The sequence below is a fragment of the Pimephales promelas genome, chromosome 10, assembly GCF_988280905.1.
Source record: "Pimephales promelas chromosome 10, fPimPro1.hap1.1, whole genome shotgun sequence".
Lineage (NCBI taxonomy): Eukaryota > Metazoa > Chordata > Actinopteri > Cypriniformes > Leuciscidae > Pimephales > Pimephales promelas.
Window position 1 is genome coordinate 21,817,698 of NC_142778.1, and position 25,788 is coordinate 21,843,485.

The 25,788-nt window shown below is 37.2% G+C and overlaps 3 protein-coding genes across 7 annotated transcripts; 1 reads left to right on the plus strand and 2 right to left on the minus strand.

The window, feature by feature from the left end:
* Nucleotides 1-255: 255 nt before the first annotated feature.
* Nucleotides 256-2,345, minus strand: LOC148977410 (E3 SUMO-protein ligase ZBED1-like). Its single transcript, XM_089116622.1, has 5 exons — nucleotides 2,277-2,345; nucleotides 2,056-2,176; nucleotides 1,828-1,967; nucleotides 682-1,750; nucleotides 256-581 (listed from the first exon to the last, which is right to left on the minus strand). The coding sequence occupies exons 1-5, from the start codon at nucleotides 2,343-2,345 to the stop codon at nucleotides 256-258; spliced, it is 1,725 nt and encodes a 574-aa protein (XP_088972748.1).
* An 8,538-nt stretch (nucleotides 2,346-10,883) lies between these two features.
* Nucleotides 10,884-18,367, plus strand: cers3b (ceramide synthase 3b). 3 transcript variants are annotated; one of them, XM_039654424.2, is made up of 11 exons: nucleotides 10,884-11,142; nucleotides 11,954-12,121; nucleotides 12,609-12,726; nucleotides 14,075-14,193; nucleotides 14,316-14,373; nucleotides 15,629-15,679; nucleotides 15,845-15,937; nucleotides 17,076-17,204; nucleotides 17,487-17,593; nucleotides 17,675-17,828; nucleotides 17,960-18,367. In XM_039654424.2, the coding sequence occupies exons 2-11, from the start codon at nucleotides 11,958-11,960 to the stop codon at nucleotides 18,068-18,070; spliced, it is 1,104 nt and encodes a 367-aa protein (XP_039510358.1). In that variant the 5' UTR covers nucleotides 10,884-11,142; nucleotides 11,954-11,957; the 3' UTR covers nucleotides 18,071-18,367. The 3 variants fall into 3 exon arrangements, with proteins under 3 accessions (XP_039510358.1, XP_039510359.1, XP_039510360.1); XM_039654425.2 differs by lacking the exon at nucleotides 10,884-11,142 and having other exon boundaries at nucleotides 12,028-12,121; nucleotides 12,557-12,726; XM_039654426.2 differs by lacking the exon at nucleotides 10,884-11,142 and having other exon boundaries at nucleotides 12,028-12,121; nucleotides 12,560-12,726.
* Nucleotides 18,314-25,282, minus strand: caps2 (calcyphosine 2). Of its 3 annotated transcripts, XM_039654420.2 has the most exons (16): nucleotides 25,087-25,282; nucleotides 24,952-24,992; nucleotides 24,808-24,853; nucleotides 24,611-24,712; nucleotides 24,237-24,440; nucleotides 22,783-22,850; nucleotides 22,605-22,694; nucleotides 21,312-21,386; nucleotides 21,130-21,225; nucleotides 20,946-21,024; nucleotides 20,758-20,873; nucleotides 20,612-20,688; nucleotides 19,738-19,889; nucleotides 19,465-19,584; nucleotides 19,248-19,344; nucleotides 18,314-18,987 (listed from the first exon to the last, which is right to left on the minus strand). In XM_039654420.2, the coding sequence occupies exons 1-16, from the start codon at nucleotides 25,132-25,134 to the stop codon at nucleotides 18,824-18,826; spliced, it is 1,575 nt and encodes a 524-aa protein (XP_039510354.2). In that variant the 5' UTR covers nucleotides 25,135-25,282; the 3' UTR covers nucleotides 18,314-18,823. The 3 variants fall into 3 exon arrangements, with proteins under 3 accessions (XP_039510354.2, XP_088991605.1, XP_088991604.1); XM_089135479.1 differs by lacking the exon at nucleotides 24,237-24,440; XM_089135478.1 differs by lacking the exon at nucleotides 24,808-24,853 and having other exon boundaries at nucleotides 25,087-25,274.
* Nucleotides 25,283-25,788: the final 506 nt, after the last annotated feature.

Here is a 25,788-nt window from a genome sequence, read left to right on the forward strand (position 1 = left end):
AACTGTATCACACACACACACACACACACACACACAATTAATTATTCATAAATGGTTTGGATAGTGACAGTATGAACAATAAAGGTTACACTGTTTAGTGCAGTGCTTATGGTGGAGGGAGTGTAATAAAGTAAAGGGCAACAGAAAAGTGTGGGGTGGTAAAATTGTTTCCGGTGATTTAGTGCATTGAACTGTTCATATTTTTGTGCAGTGTTGTGCTTATGGAACTGGGGACGTAGAGGAGCGAAGGAAGGATTAAAAATTATTTTTATTGAGGAACAGAATTTTTTCAAGTGTGCTGGGGCTTAGGCGATTCCTCTTTTTCGACAGAACCTCTCCAGCCTTGGAAAAGATCCTTTCACATGGAACAGAGGATGCAGGTGAACATAAAAATGTCAGGGCCAGCTGGTATAAATGAGGATACTGGTGTTTATGTTGAGCCCAATATATCAGTGGATCCTCAGATCTTGTCACATTAACCTCAGATAAATATCTGTCCACTTCTGCAGTAGCATCTGCTGTTGCACTTGAGCTCCTTCTACCGTGTTCAACCGTGCTATCCAGCAGATGCCAAAGGTCACCTAATAATAGAGGTACAATGAAATAAAAGTCCATTAACAATGCTTCACAGTACTAATCACTAATGTGAACATTCACACAACAATTACATATAGTACTTACCGTTGTCTGTGGATTGGCCTGCTTGTGACGAGGCTGGGGGTGTATTGGTGGAAGCAGATTGGATACCAGAACTTCTGATTACTGTAGCGCATTCTGATTTTAATCTTGCTATGCCTTCTTGCAGTTTTCCTTGACTTAAAAATCCCAGTTTTTTGAATCTGGGATCCAATAATGTGGGTATGGTCATAACACTGATTGATTCTAATTGTACTGCTTGTTCCCTGACCCTCCGTACAAGGCTGTCACCCAGCTGCCTTGTTAGAATCGACTTCAGGCCTTCTAGCTTACTCGTTACCGAATGGTTCAGCATCTTCATCAAAGGAATCACTTTTGAGGCAGACACCCTTTTCTCTCCCGAAAGCTCTACTGTAGCCTGGAGGAAAGGGGCAAGAACATGTAGAGCATCCTGGATTGCCTCGTACTCCAGAGCTGTAGGAGGGATGATGTCGGTCTTTAGAGAGGCCAGCGCTGCACCCACTGGCTCTCTCAGCTGATACAGACGTTCCAGCATGTTGTAAGTGCTGTTCCAGCGAGTGTCCACTTCAATTATCATTTTCAGAGCTGGTCTCCCCATCTGCTCCTGTACTTGGGCCAGTCTCTCTTTTGCTGTAGTGCTTGTTCTGAAATAGGTCACAAGTTTCCTACATTTGGTTCGAATGTCATTGAAGCTACTGTTGTCATCAAAAGATTTCCTCACAATTAGGTTTAGTGCATGTGCAATGCATACCGCATGCCTAACATTTAGTGATCGTACACATGCTATCATGTTGGCTGCAGCATCAGTTACCAGGCACTTAACTTTCTCCTTTATGCCCCACTCCTCCATGAGCTTGACATGTCCAGTAGCCAAGTTCTCAGCAGTATGGCTCTTCGGGAAATGCTGCACACCTAGTAAAATAGTGCAGAGCTTGTCATTGTCTATAAAATGGCAAGTTACTGCTAGGTAGGCATCCATGTGTAGCGATGTCCACATGTCAGAGGTAAGGCTTATAGCCTGAACATTCTGCAGCTGCTCTCTGGCCTTCTCCTTAGCCTCCTTGTACTTAAGATCAACCATGACCTTCAAAGCCTGTGGATAGACATAAATGCAGTTACTCTTACTTTTACCTTCTTAAATAATGATGAACCACTTTATTAATCACATACCTTTCTAGTTGGGATCACATAAGTGGGATCCAACACATGCAGGAGCTCCCTAAATCCATCATCATCCACAATGGAAAAGGGCTGGGAGTCCTTGATGACCATGTTCACCAGGGCCTCATTCACCATTTCTTTCTTTGAATCTGTAATCAAATAAAATGCAGGTGTATTATAGGAGCGTAAAACATTATTAAAATAATGTTTATTATTATTAGTCGTATTTTTAATTACTTTGACTACTGTGTGGATTGTTAGTAGTCTGTGCATGCTCATGCAGTGCTCGATAATGCCTGAGCATGGAGGAGGTGTTATTGCTGTAAGTCAGCTCCTTCAGGCACAGCAAGCATTTCACCTAGAAACATAAATGAATAGACGTGAAATATAATACATATAGTGAATATTATTATTATTATATCAAGACAGTGAAATCATAATAATAATAATACATATACCTTATTGTGAGCAACCATTTCAAAAAACTCCCAGACAGGGGAGGATTTCCTCTTTCTTGCTGGCTCCATTACAAGGAAAAAGGAAGAATCACAAAAAGCAAACAAATCCAAAAGGGCAATCCAAATCAAAAACCAGTCCAGTCCAAATCCAAAAATCCAAAGCAATCCAAACAATCTTATCTAAATAATATAACTATACTATAATATAATATAACTACTATAAATAATAATAACAATATACTATCACTAATCTAACCTGACATACAGCCCTAACACATATATGACAAACTAACGATGATGACACAACTATCTAACTCTAACTGTAACTCTAACTGTAACTCTGACTCTCTGACTCTACTACAACTGATTCTACTACTCCAAACAACACCCACAAGGTGGCGCGAGTTTCGAACCCCCTTTATCCGGAAACGACACTCAGACTGAACCGATGACGTATCCACACAAACCGAGGCCTCGTTTGTCATCAGTCACGTGATTTCCCCGTTAACAACACAAGCCTCGAATCGCGGCTTCATCTGGCACGCCCCTTTCTTCTCGACACAAGCTCCGATGCCTCGGTTCATATGTCACATCACTAGCTCTAGACCCTTCCAGAGCTGAGATATCGAAATTCAAAATTTCGACCAGAAAAAAAAACGACAGTGTTACCCCTTACGTTTTTTTTTTTTGGGCGAAAAATTAAGTATCCCCAATCTTCTCAAAACTCTTGATTCTGATAGAGGGCCATGAGACTTAGACCTGAGTGCAACAATGGAGGCTCTAGACCCTTCCAGAGCTGAGATATCGAAATTCAAAATTTCGACCAGAAAAAAAACGACAGTGTTATCCCTTACGTTTTGTTTTTTGGGCGAAAAATTAAGTATCCCCAATCTTCTCAAAACTCTAGATTCTGATAGAGGGCCATGAGACTTAGACCTGAGTGCAACAATGGAGGCTCTAGACCCTTCCAGAGCTGAGATATCGAAATTCAAAATTTCGACCAGAAAAAAAAACGACAGTGTTACCCCCTACGGTTTTTTTTTTTGGGCGAAAAATTAAGTATCCCCAATCTTCTCAAAACTCTGGATTCTAATAGAGGGCCATGAGACTTAGACCTCAGTGCAACAATGGAGGCTCTAGACCCTTCCAGAGCTGAGATGTCGAAACTCAAAATTTCGACCCGAAAAAAAAACGACAGTGTTACCCCTTACGGTTTTTTTTTGGGCGAAAAATTAAGTATCCCCAATCTTCTCAAAACTCTGGATTCTGATAGAGGGCCATGAGACATAGACCTGAGTGCAACAATGGAGGCTCTAGACCCTTCCAGAGCTGAGATGTCGAAACTCAAAATTTCGACCAGAAAAAAAAACGACAGTGTTACCCCTTACGGTTTTTTTTTTGGGCGAAAAATTAAGTATCCCCAATCTTCTCAAAACTCTGGATTCTGATAGAGGGCCATGAGACATAGACCTGAGTGCAACAATGGAGGCTCTAGACCCTTCCAGAGCTGAGATGTCGAAACTCAAAATTTCGACCCGAAAAAAAAAAACGACAGTGTTACCCCTTACGTTTTTTTTTTTTTGGGCGAAAAATTAAGTATCCCCAATCTTCTCAAAACTCTGGATTCTGATAGAGGCCATGAGACTTAGACCTGAGTGCAACAATGGAGGCTCTAGACCCTTCCAGAGCTGAGATATCGAAAATCAAAATTTCGACCCGAAAAAAAACCGACAGTGTTACCCCTTACGTTTTTTTTTTTGGGCGAAAAATTAAGTATCCCCAATCTTCTCAAAACTCTGGATTCTGATAGAGGGCCATGAGACTTAGACCTGAGTGCAACAATGGAGGCTCTAGACCCTCCCGGAGCTGAGATATTGAAATTCAAAATTTCGACCAGAAAAAAAAACGACAGTGTTACCCCTTACGTTTTTTTTTTTGGGCGAAAAATTAAGTATCCCCAATCTTCTCAAAACTCTGGATTCTGATAGAGGGCCATGAGACAGACCTGAGTGCAACAATGGAGGCTCTAGACCCTTCCAGAGCTGAGATGTCGAAACTCAAAATTTTGACCCGAAAAAAAAAAACGACAGTGTTACCCCTTACGTTTTTTTTTTTTGGGCGAAAAATTAAGTATCCCCAATCTTCTCAAAACTCTGGATTCTGATAGAGGGCCATGAGACTTAGACCTGAGTGCAACAATGGAGGCTCTAGACCCTTCCAGAGCTGAGATATCGAAATTCAAAATTTCGACCAGAAAAAAAAACGACAGTGTTACCCCTTATGGGTTTTTTTTTTGGGCGAAAAATTAAGTATCCCCAATCTTCTCAAAACTCTTGATTCTGATAGAGGGCCATGAGACTTAGACCTGAGTGCAACAATGGAGGCTCTAGACCCTTCCAGAGCTGAGATATCGAAAATCAAAATTTCGACCCGTAAAAAAAACGAGTGTTACCCCTTACGTTTTTTTTTTTTTTTTGGGAGAAAAATTAAGTATCCCCAATCTTTTCAAAACTCTGGATTCTGATAGAGGGCCATGAGACTTAGACCTGAGTGCAACAATGGAGGCTCTAGACCCTTCCAGAGCTAAGATATCGAAATTCAAAATTTCGACCAGAAAAAAAAACGACAGTGTTACCCCTTACGTTTTTTTTTTTTGGTCGAAAAATTAAGTATCCCCAATCTTCTCAAAACTCTGGATTCTGATAGAGGGCCATGAGACATAGACCTGAGTGCAACAATGGAGGCTCTAGACCCTTCCAGAGCTGAGATGTCGAAACTCAAAATTTCGACCCGAAAAAAAAAAACGACAGTGTTACCCCTTACATTTTTTTTTTTTTTTGGCGAAAAATTAAGTATCCCCAATCTTCTCAAAACTCTGGATTCTGATAGAGGGCCATGAGACTTAGATCTGAGTGCAACAATGGAGGCTCTAGACCCTTCCAGAGCTGAGATATCGAAATTCACAATTTCGACCAGAAAAAAAAACGACAGTGTTACCCCTTACGTTTTTTTTTTTTTGGGCGAAAAATTAAGTATCCCCAATCTTCTCAAAACTCTTGATTCTGATAGAGGGCCATGAGACTTAGACCTGAGTGCAACAATGGAGGCTCTAGACCCTTCCAGAGCTGAGATATGAAAAATCAAAATTTCGACCCGTAAAAAAAACGACAGTGTTACCCCTTACGTTTTTTTTTTTTGGGCGAAAAATTAAGTATCCCTAATCTTCTCAAAACTCTGGATTCTGATAGAGGGCCATGAGACTTAGACCTGAGTGCAACAATGGAGGCTCTAGACCCTTCCAGAGCTGAGATATCGAAATTCAAAATTTCGACCAGAAAAAAAAAAAACGACAGTGTTACCCTTTACGTTTTTTTTTTTTTTGGGCGAAAAATTAAGTATCCCCAATCTTCTCAAAACTCTTGATTCTGATAGAGGGCCATGAGACTTAGACCTGAGTGCAACAATGGACGCTCTAGACCCTTCCAGAGCTGAGATATCGAAAATCAAAATTTCGACCCGTAAAAAAAACGAGTGTTACCCCTTACGGTTTTTTTTTTTTTTTTGGCGAAAAATTAAGTATCCCCAATCTTCTCAAAACTCTGGATTCTGATAGAGGGCCATGAGACTTAGACCTGAGTGCAACAATGGAGGCTCTAGACCCTTCCAGAGCTGAGATATCGAAATTCAAAATTTCGACCAGAAAAAAAAACGACAGTGTTACCCCTTACGTTTTTTTTTTTTGGTCGAAAAATTAAGTATCCCCAATCTTCTCAAAACTCTGGATTCTGATAGAGGGCCATGAGACATAGACCTGAGTGCAACAATGGAGGCTCTAGACCCTTCCAGAGCTGAGATGTCGAAACTCAAAATTTCGACCCGAAAAAAAAAAAACGACAGTGTTACCCCTTACATTTTTTTTTTTTTTGGCGAAAAATTAAGTATCCCCAATCTTCTCAAAACTCTGGATTCTGATAGAGGGCCATTAGACTTAGACCTGAGTGCAACAATGGAGGCTCTAGACCCTTCCAGAGCTGAGATATCGAAATTCAAAATTTCGACCAGAAAAAAAAACGACAGTGTTACCCCTTACGTTTTTTTTTTTTGGTCGAAAAATTAAGTATCCCCAATCTTCTCAAAACTCTGGATTCTGATAGAGGGCCATGAGACATAGACCTGAGTGCAACAATGGAGGCTCTAGACCCTTCCAGAGCTGAGATGTCGAAACTCAAAATTTCGACCCGAAAAAAAAAAACGACAGTGTTACCCCTTACATTTTTTTTTTTTTTGGCGAAAAATTAAGTATCCCCAATCTTCTCAAAACTCTGGATTCTGATAGAGGGCCATTAGACTTAGACCTGAGTGCAACAATGGAGGCTCTAGACCCTTCCAGAGCTGAGATATCGAAATTCAAAATTTCGACCAGAAAAAAAAACGACAGTGTTACCCCTTACGTTTTTTTTTTTTGGGCGAAAAATTAAGTATCCCTAATCTTCTCAAAACTCTGGATTCTGATAGAGGGCCATGAGACTTAGACCTGAGTGCAACAATGGAGGCTCTAGACCCTTCCAGAGGTGAGATATTGAAATTCAAAATTTCGACCAGAAAAAAAAACGACAGTGTTACCCTTTACGTTTTTTTTTTTTGGGCGAAAAATTAAGTATCCCCAATCTTCTCAAAACTCTGGATTCTGATAGAGCGAGGGGGTGGCCTGGGGTGGCCAGCGCCACCCCTGAAAGCTCATTGGCCACCCCTGTGGCCACCCCAGATCTGATAGGTAGTTGGTCAAGTTCGTCAACACAAGAAACAAGAGAAATGCTGTCAATCAATGGTGACAGCTGATCAACCGATTTAGGTCCAGTTTTACCTTTTTTAATAACACAGTAATAGTCGTACTGAGGCTGTGAGAGCTGATTTCTGCTCAGCGGACGTTTGGCCATGCAGGTCAGGTTACTAATGAGATGCGCGCGCTGGCTGCTGCTCCGTGAAACAGGTGGACAGTCTTGCAACAGCAACAAATACAACGATAAAAACGCGGGAATCTGTAGATTGAGAGGTATGGTAATTTAATGTTTAGTTATATCGTAGTTCCCTGTGAATGTGTAGGAAAACTGAAAAAGTCGAACTACACTGTACTAGCTAGATTAGCATCCTGAGAGAGTGCAGACGGTAAAGAGGACGCGTGCAGCTCTTAAAGGGGCCACACCTTCTTTCCACTCATACATCGCCATAACGCTATTTTCTGGAAGACAGATGGTGGTTTTTGCAGATGTGTGTGTTCAATTATAGCTAATGTTATATTTTTCGCCAACAGTGTGTTAAATATAGTGTGACAGTAGATTTAAGTTAAAACACAAAAAAACAAGCTGTGACTTATTTATTTGCTCTGTGGTTTAAGGGGAGTTTAAAAAGGACTTTTTGTTTGTATCAATTAGCTCATCTTCACAGTCCACATATATTTTTAGAAGTTTAAATAGGCAGAGTAAATTGCATTAAAATGGCACAAATATCATAAGTTAAATTATGAAGAAGCATCTTGACTATTTATGATTTTGAGTCTTAACTGTTTGATTTTAAAAACGTATTAATGTATGCTGAATCAAAGCCAACGTTTCAATTTATACTTTCATCAAGGCCTTGGACATGAATACTGTCTGGGTTGAAAAACACTTTTTGCACATTTTCATACATCACAAGGCATCCTAATGAAATTATTCAGTCATCAGGCCACTCTCTGTGTTACCTGTGTTTGCTTTACTTATTTAAGTCCCCTCTTGTGGTTAAATAAAAACACTCCTGGCAAAGAACAAACTAAGAAATTCAAATTCCAGTATCTCTAACAAATTATATCTAAGCTAAATAATAACATAAACTAAACATGTAAAGAACAACAAATATTTTGTTTTTTTCCTCACAAACTTAGTTTTTTCTTTTGCTTTTACAGATACACTTTTGAATAAGGTCCTATCTTTAAAGGTTCCAAATGGGATTTAAAATCAAATCATACAACATGTTCCATACCAGATGGGGGCAGTATACCTCCAGAAATACCTCCACGGCCACGCGCTCTCTCATGTCTTCAAAAACAATATGGGCGAGTGCTGTGTTGCTCTGTCTCCCTCGTGCATATTAATCAAATCAATTGACGCGATAGGAAAAGGTTGGAAGACCGCAGTTTCACGTGGAGCATTTGGAGATTTTCAGAGATTAGAGACTTAATGAACAACATCTCAATACTAAATTATAAGGGCCGTCTCATAGACAAGTCGGTGCATTTCGACGATATGGGAAAATTAAAGCCCATGCTATTATTTCTAGTTTTATGATATTCGATTTGTTCATATTACATTTTTATCATTAGTTTGAATTAATTTGACAGACAGCATTCCCTGATGTGGACCAAGCTAGCGTCTTTCAGAGCTGCCAACTCTCACAACACTTTTCACACACTCTCACGCCACACATCAATTTTGTCATGCACAGAAAAGGACACGGAGACCGATGTCAGCTCTCAGATTCTGTTCATTTTATTACGCAATTCAAACAATAAATACAGTATTGGCGCTTTACACGACAGATCCCTAGCGCACGTGAACCGATCATCTCTACTAGCTAATGGTAAAAGAACATGAACACTGTTGAAAGATACAGTATGCTACAACTTACCAAAATGTATTCCTCATGCATATTATCGACCAATCATTTTTTTTAACTCTTCCCTGAACTGAAATGTAGTAGTGGGCTGTATTTTCCACACGACTGACGTCAGGTTCAAGTTTTGGTTTGTCCTGTTGGATTTCTGTGTTTTCATGTAACCACAAGATGGTGCCTCAATTAGTAAAGCAAACTCAGGTAACAATACAGGTGACACAGATGATGAGCTGACGACTGATACATGTTATTGTATAGGATGAGTTAAAAGCAGTTTAATTTTGCTAATCTAGTCTAACTTGTGAAGTGACAAGGACTTAAATCCACTTCAAGAAAATAGTTCTTAGAAAATATTTACCCTATCCTGACCATAATTACTGATTAAAAATAGAGATGTTAAAATAACCAGAGATACTTGAGGACTGTCTGTGATTGGTGGTTACGACTGTTTTTAACAGGATAGACACCTTTATTTGACAGTTATGAGACAGGAAATCATGGGAGAGAGAGAGGATGTGACATGCAGCAAAGGACCGGGATTTGATCCATGGTCGGCTGCGTACATATACGCATTTAACTTCGCTATGCCATGGCCACCCCACTTTGTGTCCCATCTTGGCCACCCCCCAAAAAATGTCCTGGATACGCCACTGATTGTGTGTATAGTTTTTTACCTGTTTAGGCATTTTTTATACAGTGTAGTGAGCCATACGAAGTCTTACTGTCAGGATATTTTAATTTAAGCCTATAATAATTATTAATAAAATAATTCTTACCAGTATTGTTGACCACCACTAGATGGAGACAGCAAACCTACTCCAATAGACCGAATGAGGGCTGGGCCAACAGTGAGACAAACGACCAGGATCAGTCGTGCTCAAATTAGTAAACACAGGTGGAGCCAGTGATTCATACACCTTTACAATATTACAGTGAGAAAAGATTTATTCTGTACTGCATTACCACATACAGGACTTTTGCCCTAGCAAAAGTCTTAAGGAAATGTCCAAAGGAAACCAACCCTAAAGGATCCAACAGAAATGTTCATAAGAGTAAAACAAGCTCTGATTTTAAAAGTTCAGTTTTATTCTTATGATACATATTACAAAGCAAGTCAAAATAAAACTGGGATATCCTTTATCTCTGCAGTAGTAAGACATGTTCTGATAAAGATTGCACAATATCCAAGGAGGAAAAAAATCAGTTTGATTCAATTTATTTCAATGGAATATTTGTATTGGTTCCAAATTGTGATAGAAATACTTTACAAATTTTAAGATCTTTTGATTAGCATACTTTGATAAGTATTGCATTATAACTGTCTCAATTCTAGAGGTAGTGCTATAGGAGTTTAAAAATCCTAAACTATTTTCATTAAATTCCTTTTAATGTCCTTCATGGGCATTTCGGCACATTGCTAATCATAAAAGCACAAACTACAGTGTTCTAAAAGATCTCTGTTTTGTGTTGGAATCCTATAATTTCCATAAGTATCATTTTTATTTGTTTCAAACGATGATGTATGATGTAGCAGGAATCCTGTAGGATTTTGACTAGTGTACCAAATCGCTCACAAGTTATTGAGAACCGATAGCAGAGTTTTCCTGTAATTCCACTTGTATTACATGACCTTAACAACACCAAGGTCACTGTTTCGACTCTAATGCACACACTGATAAAAAAAAATAAAATAATAACTTGTCTTGTATAGTTTGAACAATGAAGTCGCTTTGAATAAAAGCTTATCTGCCTAAATGTAAATAAGAACTAAAACACACACTGCAAGTAAGAAATGTCAGAACAAATAGAACATTTCTCTTGTGAGTTATTAACCAGTTTAGAGCATGCAATATTTCAAGGTTCACGTCCTTTCCCTCTAACAGTCTTTCTTTGACTCGATCTACCTGAGGTGATTGTGGCCCCTCCCACATTTCCAGTTCTCTGGCCCTCTTTCAAGACATGTACTCTCTCTCAGGCGGTTCAATGAGCTCTTTGTGGGGGGGAGGTATGCAGTGAAAGTTTGTGTGTGTGTGAGAGAGAGAGAGAGAGACTGAGAGAGTTCACTTGTTCTGTTAGTACCTAGCGGATTCATCTGAACTTGGCACAACTCTGGGGGATCAGCTTAAAGGTGTGTGTGAGAGAGAGAACAGAATTACAACAGAAGGGGAGAGAGAAGTGTGTAAAATCTAGAAAAGGACAAATCTGACAGCAAAAGAAGGTATGGATTTCGTTCTGTTTGGCATGTGTTTCTCTGTCTTTGGCATGTTATGTGTTTGTGTTCTGTGTGTCATGGTAAACAGTCAATGTTCAGAAAAAAAAAATACATACAGTAATTTGAGCTACACTCCTTTCACTCCAACAAAATGCAGTTTGAATCAGAGTCTTGTGCTTTTGTCTTTTGTGTGATATGTAATAATGAATCTTGTATTGCCAGAAGACAAATGCGCAAGACTCAAACAGGAGCGAAAGCAGTGTAGCTCAAGTTACTGTATTTATAATATTACTAATACTTATAGCATTGTTCCATTTAGCTGTTGGCTTTCCAGATTGAGTCTCTTTGACTTAAAAGTGAGTCTGAAAGACTTTATGTAAGTCCAGATTTGGATACTCCCAGGGAGACTTAAGAGAATAATGTCATCTGTCTGTCTGTTTAAAACTCCTTTTCACACAGACACACACTCTTTCTGCGTGTTATTGTAGATTTGAGCATTTGCATGTCAATTCTATTTCATTAATAGTCTCACGCTAATATTTCTGTCACATTTTCTTTTGTGACACAAGCATGTTTAAATGCACAGTGTGTTCCAGGAAATTGTGCAGGTGTCTGTTCATTTTTTTTGTGTGTGTTCAGAGAGTGAGGTATCCTATTACAGTAGCTACTGCATACTACAATAGTGTAGAAAAACGGACCCATACATTCTATTCAGTTCCATTCAAATCATTTTAAATGACTATTGCATTACAACCTCCAGATTTCTTTCTTCCTTTCTGCTGAATGAATAAATGTGGATGTTTTGTGTTTTTCACAGGACGATGCTCAGCGAGTGGTTTTGGTGGGATCGGCTGTGGTTGCCGAGGCCGGTGACGTGGGCGGACCTAGAGGACAGTGAGGGGTGTGTCTACGCTCGTGTGTCCCACTTGTACGTCACTCTACCTGTAGCAATACTGCTGCTAGGTTTAAGGGCATTATATGAAAGGTACGCACACACATACACACACAAGATAAATAATATTGAAAAGACCAGCTTACATCAGCATTAATATACATACTGGTTTTTGCTGATTTGGCTCTGGTGGACTCAGCAAAACTGAAGCTGGTAAAGCCAGTTGGCCAAGGAAGCTTTACTGCTTAAGCTAATTAAGAACAAAAAACATTTACATTATGAATGAATGAATAGTTTTTATTATTGTGTCTTACTGTGTGCTCAGCCCTAATGGGCTTGTAAGACACCAATACAACCATCAAAATACTAGTTGTCAGGCAGTAGACATAACATGAACTTATTTGAATAAACAAGTCTGCCGTCTCATCCAGGCTTTGCAAACAAAAGTCATTTGATTGGTAACAGCTATATTAAAGTGTATGTGTTGTTCTATATGTTAAAGTGCAGTGAACGGTTTCTGGTTAACAGCAGGAGAAGGCATCACTCTTTGTGCCTTCACTGCCTTCCCCTCATTCAATAGGCTGATCGCGGTGCCACTCGCTGAGGCTCTTGGGGTTCGAGACAAAAATCGCAAGAGAGCATCACACAATCCAGTGTTGGAAGAATACTACAAAACACACTCCAAACATCCAATACAGGTAACATCCCAAACACAACACTTGAACACTGATCTGATTACTTGAAGCCTGTGTATAGAAGTAGTCACACTGTATATAGAAGTATTCATTTTAAGATTGTGTCAATAATCAGAACAAAAAGCAGTTGAAGGATGACATGCATTATTCAATCATTTAAACAACGCTTTTAAGTTGTTATTCTTTAACCTCCTATTCATTAAGGGTAAAAGTCGTTCTTAAAACTGATATGAAAACGTAGGATTTAACTTAAAGGTTTAGATAACAAAAGTTACAATGACTTGCCTTCAAAATTATCAGTAGTAGCCTAACAGATAAGATTATCAAAGGAGGCAAAATTATTTATGATGTTTAAATATACAGACAATAAAATGGAACAATCCTCAAATTGATCCGCATCTACTGCCTGGAAATGACTACATGTCTTATATTTAATCAATAAATTAAATTAGAATAATAAGACACTTTAATATAGCTGTTACCAGTCAATTGAAATCACTAACAACTTAATAAATCTTTGGCACAGAAGCTGCATCTAAGTTGGTACAATTACAACTGCATAAATAATGTTCAGATTAACATAAAAAAAATACATTTTGTTTATTCAACCTTTGTATATCTCAAACTCAAAATCACATGTGCAATTGTGCACATATGTGTGGAAACAGCTCTCTTACTCTTGTGATATTACTTAATATGATATGTTACAATATAAAAATCAAAATCCATGGTGGTGAAGGCGCAGTGGATATGACACATGCCTTTGGTGTGAGAGACCCGGGTTCGAATCCACTGTGAGACACCAGTGTGTCCCAGAGCAAGACACTAAACCCCTAGTTGCTCCAGAGGCGTGCGACCTCTGATAAATATAGCAATTGTAAGTCGCTTTGGATAAAAGTGTCAGCTAAATGAATACATGTAAAATAATACTATTCCTTATAGTTAAATGTTTTCGATCCTATTTAAACTTATTATTATTATTATTAAGTTGGCTTGATTAATTATTTTAACACTATTGGCAATACATTATAATAAAGCATTGAACATAAACAGTATGTTTTAAAACATGATTCAAACTGATTTTAATGTTTTAATATACATTTGATTTGTTAAAGGTGCGACCATGTGTAGGTAGGTACTTACTATGAAAACATAACGTACAACAATATGTATTTTGAAAGGCATTACAGATATCTTTAGATTACATTAAGAATTCCTTTTGTAATGCATTATATATAAAAACAGGGTTCAGGCTTCTATTCGCTGGTACAGTACATGTAAGGCCGGCACATACTGACATATGAAGCCTATCTATCTAGGAATGTTTGTGTGTGTGTCATCATGCAATTAGGCGGATATAAAAGGTGTGTGTAAAAAGTTGGGCTGGTCGGAAAGACAAGTGGAGCGCTGGTTCCGCATTCGGAGGAACCAAGACAGACCTGGAGTACTAAAGAAATTCAAAGAAGCCAGGTATATTTACACATACTAAACAAACGTTCATGATTGACTCATTCTCGTTTGACCATATTTGACCTTCTCCTTTTTTCAAACGTGTATATTTGTTATTAACAAGAGTATTTTCTTTATTATAGTTGGCGGTTTGCCTTTTATCTGTGTTCGTCTTTCGGAGGCGTGTTGGCTTTATATGATGTAAGTGTTTTTTGCTTTATGGACAGACCCCAGACTGTATCTAAACACCTGAATGACCTCCAAACAGCTGGGTGTGTGTGGTACAGCACATGCAGAGATTCTCAGGAGAGACTGTGAATCAGCATGTGTGTTTGTGAGAAATGCCTGAGGGGTAATTAGTAACATTTCCCAGCCCGTCAACAGCTCCATCCTGATAGAAAGAAATAACACGCATGGACAGGCCCTGCACACACCCAGATTGTGTGTAGACGCTTTGAAGAACACAGAAATCAATTTTTGTTGTTTTGAAGAACCTATAATTAAACGATGTAGTCGTGCAAAAGTGTTTATCACTTCAGATCAACGTCATGTGTGTGAGCAGCCTATGATATTGCTTTTATAAAAACCTACATTTTAGACACACTATTGCCAGCTACGAATTTTTTCCAGATGGATCCAAAGCAAAGAAACATTTGACTATCTGAGCAACACACACTAAATGAATCAGTGTTTCGAATAATAGGGTGAGTGAATGATTTAGTTATTCACTGCTTGTTTCGTTGACGAATGAATCTGAAATGAGTCTGAAATTGCGTACTGAGTATATACTACATTTGAATATACTTCTCGGTCGTTGAAAAAAAATAGTAATAGCTGTGTCCCAAATGACATACTATGCTCTATGCACTTATACACTATGTACTCAACCGTGTAGTGTATGAACTAGATATAAAGTTATAAGGTTATTCTTTCATTCACACCTCTGGGATGTGCTACATCCGCCATGTCACTGTCACATGACCTACCAGCATCAGTTGAGTTGCTTCACTTCCATTCAGAAATCCGGTAGAATGGTATGAATTCTATGGTAAATTCTATGAATGGTAAAAGTATTCATCGTATAATCAAGGAAGTAGTACAGTAAGTCACCGGGGGACTTTTCGCCAACTGTTTTTTTTAATACTATGACACATACTACTCTTTTTCCATTGTATATTTTGCATACTATACAATAGAGAAGTATTCGATAGTCGATGCTATTTAAGGGCATGGGTGGGGGGGGAAGGGGCGGGGTTAACGAATCTGTTGAATAAAACGATCCAATGAATCATTCACTTTTTCCCACCTAATGGCACATGTAACTTGGAGAAAGAATCACTGAAAAATCCTCACCACTTATAAACTTCTGTTTAAAATCAGTTTGTTTATTTTATTTAATGGTATTATTTGGTTATAAATATAAATACACTCTGAATTATGTTATTTTGTGCAACAGAAACCATGGTTTTATGATCTACGGGAAGTGTGGGCAGGATTTCCCAAACAAGTAAGTGTAACTTATGGAAGTTTAAAAACACTAATTTTTTTAAAAAAATCATACAGTGAAAACCAGTCTGAATATTTGCATGTTGTTCCAGTAGGGTTATGTTTGTGTAGGCATGTTTGCATGGCGGTTGGTTTTTAAATGTTTGTTTTTTCTATGTGTGTGTAGTCACTGCTGGACTCTCAATACTGGTATTACATCATTGAGATGAGTTTTTATGGTTCTTTACTGTTCAGTGTGGCTGCAGATGTCAAACGGAAGGTAAGGATGCACCAATATCAGTCTCTCAAGTTCACCATATCAGTTATCTACTGTATATCACTGAAAAGTTAATGAATGAATATGTGATCGGTAAGGTCACATCAAGGTCATAAACAAGCACTTTTTATCAACTAGCCTGCAGGTAGCAATCCTATGAATGTCATAACATAATCAACAAGTTACTTTACAAAAGTTATTAAATCCAGTAAGTCATGCAGTTTGGTGCATCAAGGTGTAATAAATGGAATCCAATGTCTTGCATTTATTAAAATAATATGCTTTTGGAGAAATTTAATGTAATTTGTAAATGACTGATAATAAGATATATTAAAGGTCCCGTTCTTCGTGATCCCATGTTTCAAACTTTAGTTAGTGTGTAATGTTGTTGTTAGAGTATAAATAATATCTAAAATTATAAAGCTCAAAGTTCAATTCCAAGCGAGATATTTTATTTAACAGAAGTAGCCTACATTGAACGGCCGGTTTGGACTACATCCCTCTACTTCCTTCTTTAATGACGTCAGTAGAACAGTTTTTTGACTAACGTCCCCCCACAGGAATGCTCCCTCAATATAACTTACTGCGTTTACTCAGCTCTTACTGTGATTTTCTGAAGTAAAATTGAAGCTTCATCTTTTGTGTGATGTACAATAAACTTTATTAAACTCATCAGTATATGTTTGATCATCATTCGGCAGACTTATAGGCTATTAATAAATAATGGATACACACAAGCAGATGACAAATACATTATAATAACCGTAATTAAACTACTAAACTATACCTGTTCCATTTCTATACAGCACTCTGACTCTGTAGGCATTATTGTCCGATTCGAAATGAACACCGTTACTGAGAGTTTCTGATATTATCATCATTCCATGAGATGAAATTGTCCTGAGAGACTGAAGCTCCGCCCACTGTGCCGGCAGCAGCAGCTTATTTACATTTAAAGGGCACACACTAAACAAGCACGTTTTTCTGAGCCCCAAAATATGACAATTTAAACATGCTGTACATCAGAGACTTATTTTACATCTTGTGAAAAGGGGCATAATACGGGACCTTTAAAATTGCCATATCTTCAGAGATATGTCTGTCAAGGTTTATGGAGCTCTATTTCTCTCTCTCTTTGTAGGACTTTAAGGAGCAGTTGGTCCATCATTGGGCCACGTTAACTCTGCTGTCCTTCTCCTGGTGTGCAAACTACATCCGCATTGGCACACTGGTCATGCTGGTCCATGACACATCTGATGTCCTACTTGAGGTATTAGAGAGAGTGAAATAGTGGTAGAAAAGATCACCCAAAAAATAAATCCAGCAAGAATTTATGTATTTTTTTTCTGTTTAAAAACAAAAACAAATGCGGTTCTTTTGAAATTTCTATTCATTAAAGAATCCTTATAAAATATCTAGCAGCAGCACAACTATTTTCAACATAAAGGATCGTGTAACATTGAAGACTAAAGTAATGATGCTAAAAAAAACTTTGAACGGTAGCATTTTAGGTATATGTATAATATGTTTTTTGTTTATCTGCTTCTCTAAGTCTGCTAAGATGTTTAACTATGCTGGATGGGAGACGATCTGCAACAGTATATTTGTGGTGTTCGCTCTGGTCTTCATGGTAACCAGACTCATCATCTTCCCTTTCTGGTAAGTGTGTGATGGAGGTAAATGTGTGGGAGATATTAGGGTTCCAGAGGGTTAAATTGTGTGTCCATGTCATGCATGTAGGCTGATCCACTGTACTTGGGTGTATCCACTGGACCAGTTTGAACCCTTTTTCGGCTATTACTTCTTTAACGTCATGCTTGTGGTGCTGCTGTTATTGCACGTGTTCTGGGCCTCCCTGATCCTCCGCATGGTCAAAAAGTTTCTCTTCGGAAATGTGAGTATTCTTTATTACTCAAATAAGATTTTTCACATGATATTCTTCTGATTTAGATCATTTTTGCTAGAGGGTAGAAAAACATGTACACACTTAATGTACAAGATTAATTCTCTTGTCTTTCTCTTCAGCTAAAGGGTGATGAGCGCAGTGATGAAGAAGAGAATGAGGAGGGCTCTGAGGAAGACTATACGCACACATACTCTAATGGATCTGGGAATGGACTGTCTAATGGCCATTGACACAGAAGGAAAGCTTCCATAAACAGACACAAACTGACTTTTGATGCCATGCATGCATATATGTCCATATTGGACACCTGATTCATCTGTGAATTTTTTTGCATAGCCTTTCATATTAAGGTACTTATGTGTACATATATTATGGTAGATTAATAAAATCAATAAAACATTTTTAAACATCAATTTATAACTTAAAACCTGTTAACGTGCCAATCCACACAGTAGTTTAAAATTTTTCCTGCATTTGTTTGATATTTGTGAAATTTTACTGCAATTTAAAATAAATATTTTGACTTATATTTTTAAATGTAATTTATTCATGTGACTGGAAAGCTGAATTTTCAGCATCATTACACCAATCTTTAGTATCACATGATCCTTCTGAATTCATTCTAATATGCTGATTGGATGCTCAAACAAAAAATTTTGTGCTTAATCTTCTTGGATAACGTGAAACATTTTTTTGTTAAAGAATAGAAAGCACTTATTGTTAATGTCTTATCTGTCACTTTCAATCTCTTTAATACATCCTAGCTGAATAAAAGTATTAATTTCTTTTAAAAAATAAAGTACTAATCCCATTATTTTAAGCAGTATTTCACATTGTATCACGTCAAAGCAATAGGAATGGTTATTAATATGTGACTTTACATTTAGCTGCAACAAAGGAAAACCTATAACAAACATATCACAGTGTGTCCAGTACATTACTCACGTTCATAAAGTGTCATTCAATAAGATAGTCAGATAGTCTCAGATATTCCAGGTAGCTCTAAGATTGTTGATATATTCTTCATCATCAGAAATTTCAATACTTAGACCCTCGTAATAGTCCTCAAACTCGGCATATGATACAGTCTTGGTGACCTTTCCGGCTTCCCGTACGAAGGCCAGAATGTCAGGGTTCGGAACGGCTTCTGTCAACAGTCCGAAATAAGAATGATGCAGTAATATCTTCATAAACATCAGTCATCCGTGTTGCCCATGAGTGTGTTTTACCATAGCATTTATAAGTGTATCTGTTAAGTAAACTATATAGCCTTTCCGAAAATAAATACTGAAGTATCACACGTTACCAACATTCATTGTTTGTCATGAAATATTGACCGATACTGAATAAACAAGACTTCAATACCTTCTGCCTTTGTGCAAGAGACTAAAATGATCAGTGGCTCACCGTGTGCTGCGTCAGACTCTTGTTTGCCTCTATAAAATTTTTCAATATTGCTCAGGAAGATGGAGCCGGTTTTATTTGGGTCAAGCTTTACATAAACCTAAAAACAGAGAAAAGATACAGTAGGAAACATTAGCAAACGGCCAACAAGTAAATTCAAGAACTCACAGAGCTCTACAGCGTCCTCTGGAGGACGAAAGCAGTCCGGCTGGTCTGTCACCTTCAGGAAAACGGCTTTTCTGTTCTCGCTCATCTCCCCAGTAACGGCACGCATCACATCAGCGGGGTGCACCCGCCTCTCTGCACGCCGACCCACAATCCTCCACACCGCCTCAAAGTCCTATCACACACAGCACATGCTAATGTAACGCCTCAGCACTCTCACATTATGTTCTACATCAACATGCCTGCTGCTTTCCTACAGTCTCATTTCAGACAAATGGGTATCTTTTACATTTGTAAACATGTTTTATGAGTTTTTTTTTCTCTTTACCTGTTGAGTAAGGCACAGTTGCTCCAACAGAAATTGTCTGAGCTGAACTTTTTGCTGAACACTACCAGTCTTTATATCTAAGTTCTGCAGATCCCTTGCTAGATTGGTTAGGGTTTGGATCGCACGTCCCCTCAGCCGATCGCGCACTGCACCTGCAAAAACATCCACCAATCAGAGCACTGGATTCATTGTCAAGCTTACTGTGACTGGTTAATGATTAATGTGCCATCAAAAGTCATTTTAAGGTGAAGTGTGTCATTTCAGGTAACTCAATCCAGCTTTTTAAATCTTAAAATGTGATGCTCAGTGTAAGACCTATAAATGCGATTTCAAAGTGGGTTGTTGGCCAGTTGCAATGATTTGCTCAAAAATAGATATTTTGTTTTTTGTCTATTCAACATGTTTATATATTTGTCTGACACAATAATGTAATTTCTTTAATGATCTAAAACCCACAGTGTATAGCAAATATTTATATACGTTACCATTCAAAATTTTGTGGGTCAAAACTCTCTATTCTTTAAAATCACAATTTCTACAAAAACTATTTCTGAAGGATCATGTGACGCTAAAGACTGGAGTAATGATAGATGGAGTAAATAACATTTATAAAATATATTAAAATAGAAAACCTGTATTTTAAATAGGTTTATTACTGTTAACTGTTTTATTGCATTTTATCTAATAAATGCAGCATTGATGAGCGTTTAAAAAATCTCATCCGACTGTAGTGAATGCAACTGATTGGCATATCATGTAAATAATTTGATTAAAATTAGCCTAATTTTAACATAAAAAATGACATGCCTCATGTGTGGGTGGCCATTTTGGATGAATGTTTGTGTGCAAGAGCGAATGAGCGTTAAGGATTAACCTTGAATTGCCTTTAGAGTGTTTCGATCATTGGTTTCCTCTTCAGAGAGACAATATAGACCTTCCCCAGACTGAGTTCTGTGCAAAAGAAACACTCAGTACTCTAACTTGTGCACTCGTGTACATATGTGTGTGAGTGGTACATACAGCAGGGCTCCCTTGGCTGTGTCATCCACATCAGTAACTCTGAGAGTCAGGCACGGCTGCTGTCTCAGACTTTGGGGGAGGTGTGGGTCGTCTGTACAGAAATGAAGCTCGGCACCCTGGGAGATGCAGGCAGAGTGTTGATGAATTAATGTTATTCGTGAGTGTGTGAAAGATGATGAGTGTCGAACCTGTGAGATGTCTTGAAGGCGGTACGGCCTCCCTCTGTTCAAATGCACACCACGAGCGATAAAGGGCAACGCGTTCCATCTGAAAGAGTTTCGATTAACGTTTAACTTAACAAAAACACCCAAATTTCGAGGGAAAATATGTAGTATGAGCAAACAGTGATGTGTTGAAGCATCATAGCCTGACCTGTTTTTCCCAAAATTTCGGTACTCGTAAACGGTCAGTGTTTGGTCACATGTGAAAAAGAAGCCAATCAGTTTTCGGCAAGCCTCACGTCCACACCTATATATCAAAAACACATGCTTTACAAAATAAAAGACCAAAAAAAAAAAAAAAAAGGTGAATCTCCATCACAATACTATAACTACCTTGATAAAATCCTGGCTTGAAAACAGAGCTTGTTGGATAAGGTGTTCTCCGTTAAAGACATCTGAGTTTTTACCCTGTAGATACATAACAAAAACCTAAATATCACAAATCACAGTTTTATCAAAGGAGGCACTAATTTCGGTTTCTTTCTTTAACAAACATACTAGTTTGTTGGATATTTAATTACATTTAAATAAGCTGGGGGGGGGGGGTTTCTTTTTGAATAAAACAACAATTTTAAATTGAAACCAATCAAAATAAACACTTACTAAAAGATATAAAATATTTAAACTGTTTACCAGCATTTTAGGTGCCAGAAATCAGAATACCATGAACAAGCGAATATGGTGTTATTGAAATGTTAGCTTAAAATATTTACTTGGAAGTACCCCCTGACATTTTGTCAAAGTTTGTGAATCACTGTGCTAAAAGAATAAATGTAAATTTTAAAGCAATGGTTCTTAAATAGTTTCAGGTGGTGAAACACTTCACAATAAAACAAAAACTCATTCTACATCCTTGAATCGAGATCGATAATTTTGCTAGACTGTATTATCTAGAATGCTACTAGAAACGCAAATGTAATATCCATAACTTTTTAATTAATAATAAGCTTTTCATCAAATCTTGAACTCATCAACCCCTTGCAGTTCCATCACAAACCCCCAAGGATTCACAAACCTCAGTTTTCTGATTTAGCATATGCTTTTATCGAAAAAGCATTATAATCAATCCGATTTATCTTTTTCTTTTAAATATTGTGTTCAGGGGGCCTTTTAGTCAAAACATTTGAGAACCACTTATCTAAAGTGACTTACAAATGAGGAACACCCCAAACAATTTGTCATAAGAGTCAACAATATTTCAGAAAATATTTAAATTCTAATGGAAATCTTTACTTTTATGTGTGTTCTACACTGAAAATAGATTTTTATATTTTCTTAAGAAAATGTGAGTGGTTCTTGCAAAACATACCATCACGATTATTGTGTGCTTGTGGGTGGTTGCAAAGGCGTTGCTATGTGGTTGTGAGGGTGTATGAGTGTTTTTTTTTTTTTTTTTGCATGCTGACATGTGGCTGGTTATTGGATTGTGCAAATCAGTAACCCCAAGTATGAGCAAAAACGGAATAATAATAGTAGTGCTTTATATATTATATATATATATATATATATATATATATATACAAAAAAAATAAGTGGGGACTGTGACCTTCTCCAAACCTATGAGTATGAGACAGAAGGGGAGAAAGAGCATTTTGTATCTGAGTCATGTATGTGTGTGGGTTTTACTTAGTGTGGTGAAGAGTTCTCCTGTAGCGTGGTGGGACACTCGTGGGACTGACAGACACAGCATTCTGTTCCGGATCGCTAATGACAGCCCTGCGTGAATATCAGAACCCTCACGACATTATTACTAACCCCAGACTGACAAAAATGGAACAGAGAGGAGAGCGAGAGAGAAACTAACCTCGACAGCTGGTCCACCATAACCTGCTCAATTACTGCTTGCAGTTTCCTCTCCTCGGAAAGCCCCTCCTACTCACAAACACACAAATATATCATCCAATCACATTACATGGCCACATAGGATTTCTGGAGCTTAACAAACACCCTCCTCCAGGGGGACACCTCCATGTGCCATTTTTTCAGGGTAAACTGCTTTTGTGTGGAAACATAATAAATGTGTGGATAAAATAATAATACATAAATTATGTCTAGCCTACTATAAACATTTTAAATTATTATACTTGTTAATTTTTTAAGCAGAGTGTGTGTGTGTATATATATATATATATATAAATAACATTGTGAAATATTATTACAGTTAAACAATTTAAAAGTTGTCTTTTTTAATCTACTTTAAAATATTATTTACTTCTGTGATGCAAAGCTGAATTTTCAGCATCATTACTTCAGTTCAGAAATGTTGATTCGATACTCAGTTCTTATCAATGCTGGTAACAAAAGTGCTGCTTTATATATATATATATATATATATATATAAAGCAGCACTTTTGTTTTATATATATATATATATATATATATAGGAACCTGAATACTTTCTTAAGGATTTTTTTTGAATAAAAACTAAAAAAGAACAGCATTTATTCAAAATAGAAATTTTGTTTTAACAATATAAATCTTTACTATCACTTTTTATCAACTTAACATTGCTGAATAAAATACTAATTTCTTTCAAAAAAGAAAAAAAAAAAATACTGACCCCAAAACTTTTGAATGGTAGTGTAGATTTGTATTCATCAAAGAATCATGAAAAAAAATATCAGGTATAAAAAAAAAATGTTAAGCAGCACAACTGTTTCCAACATTGATAATATATCAGCATATTAAAATAATGTCTAAAGGACCATGTGATACTGGAGGCTTTTTTGTATTTTTGATCAAATAAATGCACCCTTTATAAGCATAAGAGACTACTTTCAAAAACAAAAAAATAGCAATGCTTCCAAACTATATATATATATATATATATATATATATATATATATATATATATATATATAGCTTTTGTGTAAAAACATTAATGCATGAGGGGAAAAAAAGTAAATAAATTGACTATTCATGTTTTCCAAAACACTAATTAGTGACAGGTAGGATTAATTGATAGCACATTTACATTTATTTCAATGGTCTTTGTCAACATTGACTATACATTTAAAAAAAAAAAACTTTCAATGATGTCAGAATGCTGTATCTTTTTTGCTTATAAGTGCACATGATTCAACTTCCCACGACTGCAGACGATAAAGTGTTTTGAGGAAAAAACTGATGTATAGATCCAACTTATATTGTGGTTATTTCAATGCTAAAAAGCTGAGTTTGCAGTCTCCCACTATAAGAAAATCTCTAGCAAAAAATAAGGTGGTACTTTATTGGACTGGTAACCAGTATTAAACTCACGGCATCCATCATCTTGCTGTTGGGCCGTACAGTGCTGGACTGGTTGTAGGTGGGTTGTGCTGTGCTTTTAGAGGTGAAGGTAGATGGATCCAGGTTTGGTTTCTGACTATACAGTGGACTTCTCTGTGCCTGGACTCTGTGGCTCAGCTGTAGTGATTCTACATGATCCACAGCAGGTATGTGATTTTTAATCGAGTCTTTCATCTTGGATGAAAAACATTGGGAGGGAAAAGCACAAGATGCCTAATTTAAACACTGTCTGTATTTTTTGTGGAGGAGTTGGCTTTATACAGGAAAAACGTATCAGTAAAAAAAAGCATATAATGACATCAGTTTGGGTGAACTTTTCCTTTATGGTAATATTGAATAAGCACCTGCTTTGACTGTGTGGAGGCCGGAGAGCCCCAACTCATGCCTGACAAATCTCCTGTGACACTCTTCTTGATAGCAGCATCCTTTGGAATTATGGCAGGATGCTGTAGAAAATTACGTTCAATATTTTACACCTGCTTTTACTCTATTTGCAAAATCAAGTCATTAAACAACACATCATCAAGTTTTGTTATCCCACCTCCTCTTCCGCGTCGTGCAGGGTCTCTAACTTAAGTACTGGAACTCTGGGAGTGATATTTAATCAATAAATAGCTATATTAACAACTCTCAAACAATATTTTTAATTTTAATTTACAAGTTTATCTTAGTTATCTTAACTTACTCTGCTGGCCTCGGCCCGCGGTCTGCCATTGTTGTCTTGGGCTTTAGTAACATGCAAACAGAAAGAATAATTGATTAACACCTTTTCGAGTAAAAAGCCATCCATTACCCTACGTTGTAGGCATTGCGCACTTACCTGTTGCACTGTTTTATATAAGGGCGAAGATTTCAAGTTTGCTTTCATTATTAGTGGAACTGTTACGCTATATTTGTAGCCTATATGTGAATTCTATAGTTGTTCAAAATTAACAGGTTTTAGGACGGTTTTCACTCCTGCGCTCACGTTGCTGTGGTGGTAACAAACTAAACACAGAACACACACGATGGCAGCGTGACTGTCATCATCAAAGGATTCTGGGTAATGAAGTCTAAAATGAATACTCTAAAATAAATGGAAAAATAAATACAAATACACTGTTAATGCATTTATTAAGATCATGGACACGAATGTGAGGAAAACGCCTGTATATAAATTATTTTGAAATTTTTAAACCTCATTTCTATACATTTTATATCAATATATATTAATATTATATTATTTTAAAATCATAAAATACAACATTACATGAAGGATATCAATGTATTATTGAATAAAATCATTATTAAAGGTAATATCAATTCCAATCGTAATTTTAATTGAATAGCCTAGACTGAGAGTCCGGCTACTGTAAATCTAAAATATAGCAACATGTTGCTTAAATTAACTAACTCAAAATGCATTTTCAGAATAGACATTCTAAATATGTAGGCTACAGGCAAAATATGGCAAAACAGACATTTTTGTAACGGTTTATTTTACATTTGGACAGTGTGTGTGCGTGAACTTGTGCGTGAGAGA